At 45.3% G+C, this 9,372-nt stretch overlaps 1 protein-coding gene across 1 annotated transcript in view; it reads right to left on the bottom strand.

The window, feature by feature from the left end:
- Positions 1-9,295, bottom strand: part of RIMKLA (ribosomal modification protein rimK like family member A) — a 29,703-nt gene extending 20,408 nt beyond the window's left edge. Inside the window, exon 1 of the mRNA XM_082466370.1 lies at positions 8,978-9,295. Coding sequence (XP_082322496.1) covers positions 8,978-9,140 — 163 coding nt within the window. The 5' untranslated portion in view covers positions 9,141-9,295. The remainder of the gene's footprint in view (positions 1-8,977) is intronic.
- Between the last annotated feature and the right edge of the window lie 77 nt (positions 9,296-9,372).

Genomic DNA, 9,372 nt, shown 5'->3' on the forward strand with positions numbered 1-9,372 from the left:
AAACAAGTCAATGGTAAAGGCATGGCAACTCATAAGCACTGAGTTCTGCGACAGCCCAGGGCAAACGTATTTGCAAAGGCCTTTCAAGAAGTTGAGGACACATGAGATGAAAGGCAATTATGGCAAAGTAGATAAAGTCCTGGCCTCCAGGTCAGAGACTTGATTTAATTCTGTGCCATCATTTAACAGCTTGGCAAGACACAAAAAATGTCCCTGGGTCTCAGTTTCCTCTTCTGTAAAATGGAAGAACTTGAAAACCTTCCTCTCTCCCACACCTCACCAACACAACGTTTCCTTGCAGCCACAAAGACAAATCTCATCAAGCCCTTTTCTCCTTTCCTATCAGGCTCTCAAGATTCCAGTCTCCAAGGTCATGTCACTTCCCTGGACTCTGAACCCCACCTGGCTCTGACGTTGCCTTTTCTTTCTTTCTTTCTTTTTTTTTTTAACATTTTGCCTGCGCTGGATCTTCACTTCATTGCGGTGCGCGGGCTTAGTTGCCCCAAGGCACGTGGGATCTTAGTGCCCAGACCAAGGATTGAACCTATGTCTCCTGCATTGGAAGGCAGATTCTTAGCTGCTGGACCACCAGAGAAGTCCCTGACATTGCCTTTTCTACTCCCACCTTCCACTCCTGCCCATCTCCCTGGTGCCCTCGGGGACTCAATCAATGGGACTCAGTGGGCAGCAAATCTCCTATCCTTGAACTTTTCAGCAACTGTTCCCTTCCCCTTCTTTTTCTGAGTCTAACTGAACCCTGGCTCTCCCCAGTGACACTGCTTCCCCACCAGCCCTCCCAAGCTATGGTGGGTTTTCTCTCCCTCTCGCCTGGGGTTACTGGGCCTAGAGGTAGGAGAGACGTGCTCCTAGCTTCTCATTGCAGCTTGACCAGCATCCTTCTCTCCTCCTAAAACACCCAACTTGACTCTCATCCGACAATACCACACATCTCCCCACTTGTGCAGGTCATCTAAAGACCCCAGTCACTCCCCTGTCCTTGAAGCTTTAGCTCCAGACTCACTGACTCTCCTGTGCTGTCACAGATATTGGTGACTTCAATATCCCCATGAAGAATTCTTCCAATTCCCAGGCCTCTCTGTTTCCTGACCTCCTTTCCTCCAAGGATCTTGTCCACCATCCCACCCCAGCCACCAGTACCAGTTACATTCTAGACTTTATGCAGTGATCATAACTCCCATCTCCAAACACCGCCTCCTATCTTTCCAGCTCACTCTATAGTACCCCAACTCCAGCCACACTTTGAAACCACCCGGAACCACCATGCATGGATCCCCCATCTTTTCACTGTCCCTCGCCCCCTTCATACCCTATTTGATTTCCATAGTCAAGCACCACAACATATATCCACAAATCCTTGCACCCGTTTCTTGCTTGGCTAAACCACAACCCCAGTTAGACTGATCCAACTCTGCCTACTTCATGTGCCCTCCTGTGCAATGGAGCATGTCTGAAGAAAAAATACACAAACCTGCTGACTGATCTCAAGGGCATCCTTATTGCTGCCTGCTAAGCCTTGTTTCCCTAGTCCATTCACTCTCCCTCAACACCGGACAACTATTTCACACTTTCTTTTCTTGCTTCAGATCTTCACTTCTTCCTCCCTCCTCCTCATTCTCACTCTTCCTATTTCAGGGAGAAAAACTGAAGCAATCAGAAAAGAACTTCTCTATAACTTCCCACTATCACATCTACCCACCTGCACCTGTGCCAATAGGTGATCTCTATTGTTGTGGCTGAAGTGTCCTTGTTCCTGGCTTAGGTCAACTCTTGAAATAGGCACTAGATCCCAATCCCTCTTAGTCACATAAGGCACTGCTCCAGCAAGTCACCTCTCTCTCCTACATCACCAATTTCTCTCTCTCTATTGGATCATTCACACCAGCATACAATATTCTGTTATTTCTCCCTTCTTTAAGAAAATCCTCTCAAATCCATCTTTGAGCAATATCTTAGCTCAGGCTGCTATTACAAAATACCATAGGCTTGGTGGCTTAAACAACAGACATTTATTTCTCACAGTTATGGAGACTAGAAGTCTGATATCGGGGTGCCAGCATTATTGGGTTCTGCTCCTGGCTTGCAGACAATGGCCTTCTTGCTGTATCCTCACATGGCAAGGAGAGGGAGGGAGAGGGGGAGAGGGAGGGAGAGGGGGAGAGGGAGAGAGGGTGGGGGGGGGGAGAGAGAGAGAGGTGTCAAGTTCTCTCATCTCTTCTTACAAAGGCACTAATACCATTCATGAGGGTACCACCCTCATGACCTCATCTAAACCTAATGACCTTCCAAAGGCTCCACCTCCAAATACCATCATATTGGGGGTTAGGGCTTCAACATATGAATTTTGGGAGAATACAATTCAGTCCGTAGCAAGTTATCAACCCATTTTTCACCTTCCCTTTATAACAAAACTCTTAAGACAGTGTGTATATTCCCTGTTTTCCATTACTTCATTGAAACTGCTCTTATCAGAGTAACTAATGCTAAGTCCACATTCTAAATCCAATGGTCAGTTCTCAGTCCTCATCTTAATTTGATTTACCAGCAATAGCTGAAACAGTCTCATCATGTCTTCATTCTTTAAACACATTCTCCACTCGGCTTCCAGGATGCCACACTCTCCAGGGTTTATTTCTTTTACTTAGGATTCTTTGCTGGTTCCTCCCCCTCTCCCCAACCACTAAACAGTGGAGTGCCCCAGAGCTCAGTCCTTGGACCTCTTTTCTGTCGATAGTCACCCCCGTGATAGGTGTATGGAGATGCTCCTACTTTTGATATCTTCAGACCAGGGCTTTCCCCTGAATCCCAAGTTGATATGATAAACTGCCTACTTGCCATTTCCATTTGGATGTTTAATGGGTACCTTAGACGGAGACCTGATCCTCACCACCTGACCAAACCTACTCCTCTCACATCCTTTCCATATGAGTAAATGGCAAACTTTATTCTCGCAGCTGCTCAGGACAAACTTTGGAGTCCTCCTTGATCAGTCCAATGTCTACACATCCAATGTCTGATCCAGTAGGTAAATTCTGACAACTCTGTCTTCAAAATGTATCCAAAAATCCAGTCACTTTTCACCTCCTCCCCTGAAATCATTCTAGTCCAACAACCATCATCCATCATCTGTCACCTGAACTGCAGCAAGAAACTCCTAAGCCAGCTCTCTGCTTCTGCCCTTGCTGTCATCAGTCTATTCTCAACACTGTGGCCAGTATGACCCTGTGAACATAGGGCAGGTCATGTCACCCCTCTGCTCAAAACTCTTCAGTAGATTCCCAGCTCATTCCAGAGTAAAATACAATGTCCTTCCATGACCCATAAGGCCCTATATATTGGCTCCCCCCACCTCACCTCTCTGACCACCTCTCCTAATGCTCATTAACTCTCTGCTTTGGCCACACTGGTTTCCTTGTTGTTCCCTCTTGCCTGAACCACTCTACTCCCAGATATCCAAACAGCTTGCATCCTCATTTCCTTCAGGTCTTTACTTAAACATCATGTTCTGGGTGAAGACCACTCCAGCCACTCTATCTAAAATTACAATCCCTTTTCCTGCCCCCAGAAATGTGCTACTTTTTCCTCCTTTTCCCTTTCTGACTTTTTTCCTCCTTAGCTCTTTTCACCAAATACTAATGTGTTTTATCTTGTTTGTATTCTATCTCCCCATCTAGAAGGTAATCTCCTTCAGAGGCAGGGATTTCTGCCTGTTTTGTTCTGGTGCCTAGATCAACACCCCTCACATAGTAGGCAGTCAACAGATATTGTTGAGCAAATGAATGAATGAAATCATAATAATGAGGGAGACTGTGTCTGTTCTTACTCTCTGTTATATCTCCAGCACCTAGCACAGTGCCTGGCCTGGCACAGAGTGGGCACCCGATTGATATTTGTGGAATGAAGTAAAGGAATGAATAGGATTGTTGTGAAGATTAACTGACACATAAAAGATATTTAAGTATTAATAACAGAGTTACAGGAATGAAGAACCATTATTCCTGTTCATTCCGCAATGCAAAGTAACTTAAATGTATCATTTCCTCATAGCAGGAGTCTTGAGTTACTTTTTAATAGTGAAGGAACAAGTAGAACTAGATTGAGAATTTCAGATCTTGTTGTAGTTTTGTATTAAAATAATATAAAGCCCTAATAAGGTGAAGTCTCTCCAGGAAGTGGGTAAGGTGACCCACCTACCTACTGGAGAAGTGGGTGGAGGGAGGTGAGGCTAGCAGTGACGTACCTGGATGTCCATGGACTCTCTGCTAATAAGGGGAATGACAAGGAGGTGTGGATGGATGGAGATGACGTGGACCTCTCTGATGATGGCTGTGTCCCTTCCACCAGGCAAACCTAACAAATTTGGTGGAGGTGTATGGTAGCAACAACAGGTGGTTCAGAAACCTATAAAGCAGGGCTTTGAGATCCACTAAGGATCCCAATCTATTGGGTCTAGAACGTTTTCCAACACAGTTCATGAGCTGTCCCTAAAAACAGCTGTTAGAAACATCAACACTTCAACCCATCCTCAGCCCTTGAGGTCAGCCCACAGTTATAAATGTGGACCCATGGGGTAAAGCGTATCCATTCAGCACTCACATCAGTTTGGAAACATTACGTGGTCGGTGCTTCCACCTACTGACCTTTCCACTAGTGCTGGATGGTGGTTTCTTTGGATTACAGGGTGCCAGGCACAGGCCTTTAGCAGGGACTGAGGTTAAAGATCAACCTTTGTGCACAAAGGTGAGCATGGTACCCTTTTCTGCTAGTGTCTTCTTGCACAGTAATGGGAGTCCATCCTTTCTCTGTGAGGCCCCTGTTGTCTTTTGGAAGGCTGCGGTAAGACCATTTCCTCATTCGAGTTTACTTAGGATTTCCCCCTACCCAAACCTTTTAAATATTACTCACCTGGTCACTACAAAGAACCAAGTGAAAGTAGTCCAGAACACCTTAACGTAAAGAACCTGACCTAGAAACTGCCATATGGACACCAAGGTTTTAGCTCTGAAAGTTAGGGAAGAATGCTGAATCATCCTGCTCCTAGAAGCCAAACTGTAACACATCCTCATTTCCAGGGCAGATTCATTTCTTTTGTCTTGGTATCTGTCCCTGAGTTTGGGACTATACTTTTTTCTTGAGACAGTTAATTGTAAAGACCTTTGGGTGGTCAAAAAACTTGATTTGCACCAGTGACTCTGCCCTCAAATGAGTAAATGTCCTTGTCACAAAAACAGTTATGCATCCAATCATGATCTCCCAGACACAGCAGCTAATTACAGTACATCTCACATACCTGAATTAGCCTTTAAGGCACTTCACTCAGTCATCCAACAAACATCAACTGAAGGCCTACTATGTACCTGTTCCAGAGCATATATTTGAGGAATACCCAGTCATTTAGGGGGTGATAGAAGATAAACTTTGTAAATAGATAAATTACAATAAAACATGATGAATGCTATCTTAGAAGGTCTGCACAATGTTATTCGGCAGCAGATAGAAGAGAGAGATTCCTGGGGGCTGGGTAAGGAGTCAAGACAGACTGTATAGAGAAGAGTGACTTGAGCTGGATATGAAGGGTGAATAAAAGTTCCCCATGGGGGAGGGTGCTGGACCAGACAGGCATCTCAGGCAGAGGCAATTTCAGTGCAAGGGGCAGGGAGGTCGTCAGTACAGGCTGAAGCATAGGGTGGAGTGGAAGAGGGGAAACGGAAAGTGCTGAGCCCAGAATTACTGAGTGTTGGTCCCAACTGCCAGCCAGCACTATGTGCCCAGACACCCTGACTGATGTTTATCAAATTAATGTGTAAAAAGAACCTAGACCTATGCCTGGCACACGATAAACACTCCACGAATTTTGCTTTGAATATTACTGTGTGCATTTTGGTGCCACATTCACCACCACCTTATCCTCAGGATGAGAAAAATTAACAAATACGTGTTGAATGAATGAAGAACTTGTGGTTTCTAAGAAGGAAATGGCAATGGATAGGATTCTCATAATGCTGCAGCCAGCAGGAAGGTGAAGGGAAAGTGTTTTCTACAGGATTGCTTCAGCCACCTGAAGGTCATTCACTCTTCCCAGTAGTCTCCCCCACCCAAATCTATGCGGGGTAGGGCAGACCACTGGGTTAAGAAGAATAACCATAAAACCTTACATTTGCACAGCTTCTTCAGCTTACTTGTATTATCTAGTTTAAAATAACTGCAATCTTTAAATCCCAAACTTTTAAACTCTTGTCTGAATCCTATTTCAGATATAACCTGAAATTCTCATCTCTGTATTTGAGTTCCCACTAGCCTCCACGGAGGGAAGATTGGCAATGAATTTAAGAAACTGGTAGAGTCACTGCCCATACCTGTCCCAAACTGACCCCTTCATTTACTCCCACACGAATCTCAAGAAAGAATGGAAAGGAGCCTGAGTAAAGGTGGTACCTTAACTTCCTAAACTATCACATTACTTTGCAACGTCACTGTCTAGCCTCAATTTAATATAATTCAGTTCAGTTCCACATCTGATGTCCTAAGGCATACTTATTCCATTATCACTGGCTGGGAATTAGGAGACCAGGTTTTTAAATGTCAGTTTGCTGCCAATTAGCTGGATGGCACTGAGCAAGTCACTTCGTTTTTTTTGAGCACCAGGTTTTTCATTTGTAAAATGAAGGGGTCAGAATGGGTGATCCCAAACTCCTTCCCAGCTCTCACAATAATTCTCAGATGGGAAATAGCATCGATGTCATTGTAACTCTTTCTGTATTTCGAAGCTAGTAAGTTCTGGAGTTTATTTCGGAGGAATACTTTGGCTCAGCAAATTACCAACAGTTTTCTACAGTTGACTCTAGAAGAAACTGGGAAGTAGACTGCATATCTTTATTCATTCAAAAATATTTCTTCAGTGCCTATTAAGGTGTGAGGCACTATTTAGACACTGTTACAGCCCTGAACAAAGCAAAGGAGCTCAGTCTTCTCATGGAATTCACTTCCCTGTGTTTAATTAATCCCCCCACGCACCAAATAAATCTTTTGACTGCTTTGGACAGCAGAAACAGTGATCTAATAGGTTTGTTTTATGTGTTGTGATTTGTGTGGGGCAATCTCTGAATTAGCAAAAAAATTAAAACTGCTTCAAAAAATCCCTGTCTTCAGTTTCTCCATCGACTAGGTAAATAACTCTGTAGTTTAAAAAGAAGTAACTCCTCGTTTCTGAATAGATTGAGATACATTCACACATGAATTCCAGAAAAATTTTAAGACACTAAACGAAAGGGGTGAAATGTTTCCTGCAGCACTGGAATTTAATTTTCTCTTTTCCTACGACTGATTCTTTAACATGGGGTTTTAGATACAAAACAAAAAGCATTTCCCTTCTCCTTCACAGAATGCATGATGGGTCTACAAAAAGGAACATGATGTGGAATGATGCGTCTGTATCTCAAAAAAGGCATCTTTATAGGCTGTAAAACAAATAAAGAGCAAACTCTTGGGGTGGAAAGATGTATATACTAGATTTAGGTCAGTAAAATATAACAGATTATTCCATTTAAGTATGGTACTGATGAAGAATTTTAGAGCTGGAGGAACCCTAAGCCTTAGATTTATAAATGAGAAACCTGAGATTCAAAGACATAAAGTGACTTGGCCAAGGCAAAGCCAAGATACTCATTAGCAGCAAAGTTGTAATAAGAATCCAATTCTACTGATTCCCTGTCCAAGAATCTGGTACTATATTAACTAACTGAGAGTTTTAGCAAATCAAGACTAGAGAGATGGTGCCCTTTATGGCTGACAGCCACTGTTTTAGACTAAATGTATGACACCTGATGTCTGTAGTATATTTCTCCAACAGACTATACAATCTGATATTACTTATGAAGGGTTTAGATAAATTTATGGATGAAACATCTGGGACAGATATGTTCTACTTAGAAACAGGTCATATTCAAAATCTCATTCCTAAATAGCCCGTTCAGAATTTGGAACCCCTTTCCCCTGCCAAAGAAAAGTAACAAATTATGAGTTAATTTAACCAGGCATGATTGAAATAATATGAATGGTATTCCAAGAAGCACTCTCACTGGGCCCAAAGCCCCTTGAATCCTGGACCCCCCTGAAGTGACTGGATACCTCCAGACTGGAGGCTGGAGAGGCTCAAAACTGCAAGCCAGGGGGAGGTTCCTAAGCCAGGATTCCTAAGTCAGAGACTGTTTGTATTAGGATAATTAAGAATATCTAAAAACATACATAACCTCTTGAGGTCATGGTCACAGATGATAGCCATGTCTTACCCCAAAAAATCTCTTGGACACAGTAGTGGAGAAATCGGTGAGGCCAGAATGGTCTGTACCTGAAATCTTGGCTTTTCTGGAATCGGAATTCAGTACTTTCAGGGAGGAGGATGAGTTTAAAGAAAACCCATCAAAGCTCTTCTCTCCCACTTTACACTCAAGAGGTGACTCCAATCTTTCTCAGATTTCTCCCCATCTGCAGTTTCCTAGCTTGGGAATTATATTCTATGTAGTGCATTAATGATGCTTAGACACTCTTGGAAAACTTTTAAAAACATTCATCCTAATGGCAGTTTTGTAAATTTAGTGTGGGCTTCTATAAATCTAAACTGACAGCGTATCAGTGCGAGCACAATTGGCTAATTTGGGGTTAGCTTGATTTTCCTCGGACCTCCAGGAGGCTTCAGGTGAATTTGAGTTCCTTCCAAACCAAGTCCCCTAAGTGAATTAAATCCTGTTCTCAAATCTTGGCCTCGGGGCAGATGCTGGTGGTCAAAGAAGCTCTCAAGGTTAAGTGCTTTCTCTAACCCAAAGAGATCTCTCAGGGGAGAGCGAGAGGTTTGGAGGACCGGAAGGAGATTTGGCCTGGGGGGGCCCGGTGCGCGCACCCATCCGCTGGCTCTCGGAGACCCCGGAGCGCCTCCCCGCCCTCCCGGGCCCGCCTAGCTCACCGAGGTTGCCGCCGACGATGGTGACGGCGATCTGGTCCATGAGCACCGCCCGGAAGCGCACGTCCTGCTCGGAGCAGCGCTGCCGGAGGGCGCGCAGGATCTGCACCTGAGGGTAGTCCTCGAGGATGCGCCGGTCCGTCAGGAACCAGAGCTGGGAGCACATGGCGGCCAGGACGGCGGCGCCCGGCGGGGCGCGGGCCCCCTCGGCGCCCCGGGCCGCTCGCTCTGGCTGGCGGGCGGCCGGCGTCCCGGGCGAGCGCGCGCCGCGGCTCCGCTCGCGCCGGTGCGCCAGGCGCCTCTGCAGCCCTGACCCAGCGAATCTGCCCGGCCACTCAGCGCCGCCGCCGATCCCGGCCAGCCAATCAGCGCGCGGCGGCGGGCGCGGGCCGGCCGCG

This window comes from Balaenoptera physalus, assembly GCF_965194825.1.
Source record: "Balaenoptera physalus genome assembly, chromosome: 1".
Classification (NCBI taxonomy): Eukaryota; Metazoa; Chordata; class Mammalia; order Artiodactyla; family Balaenopteridae; genus Balaenoptera; species Balaenoptera physalus.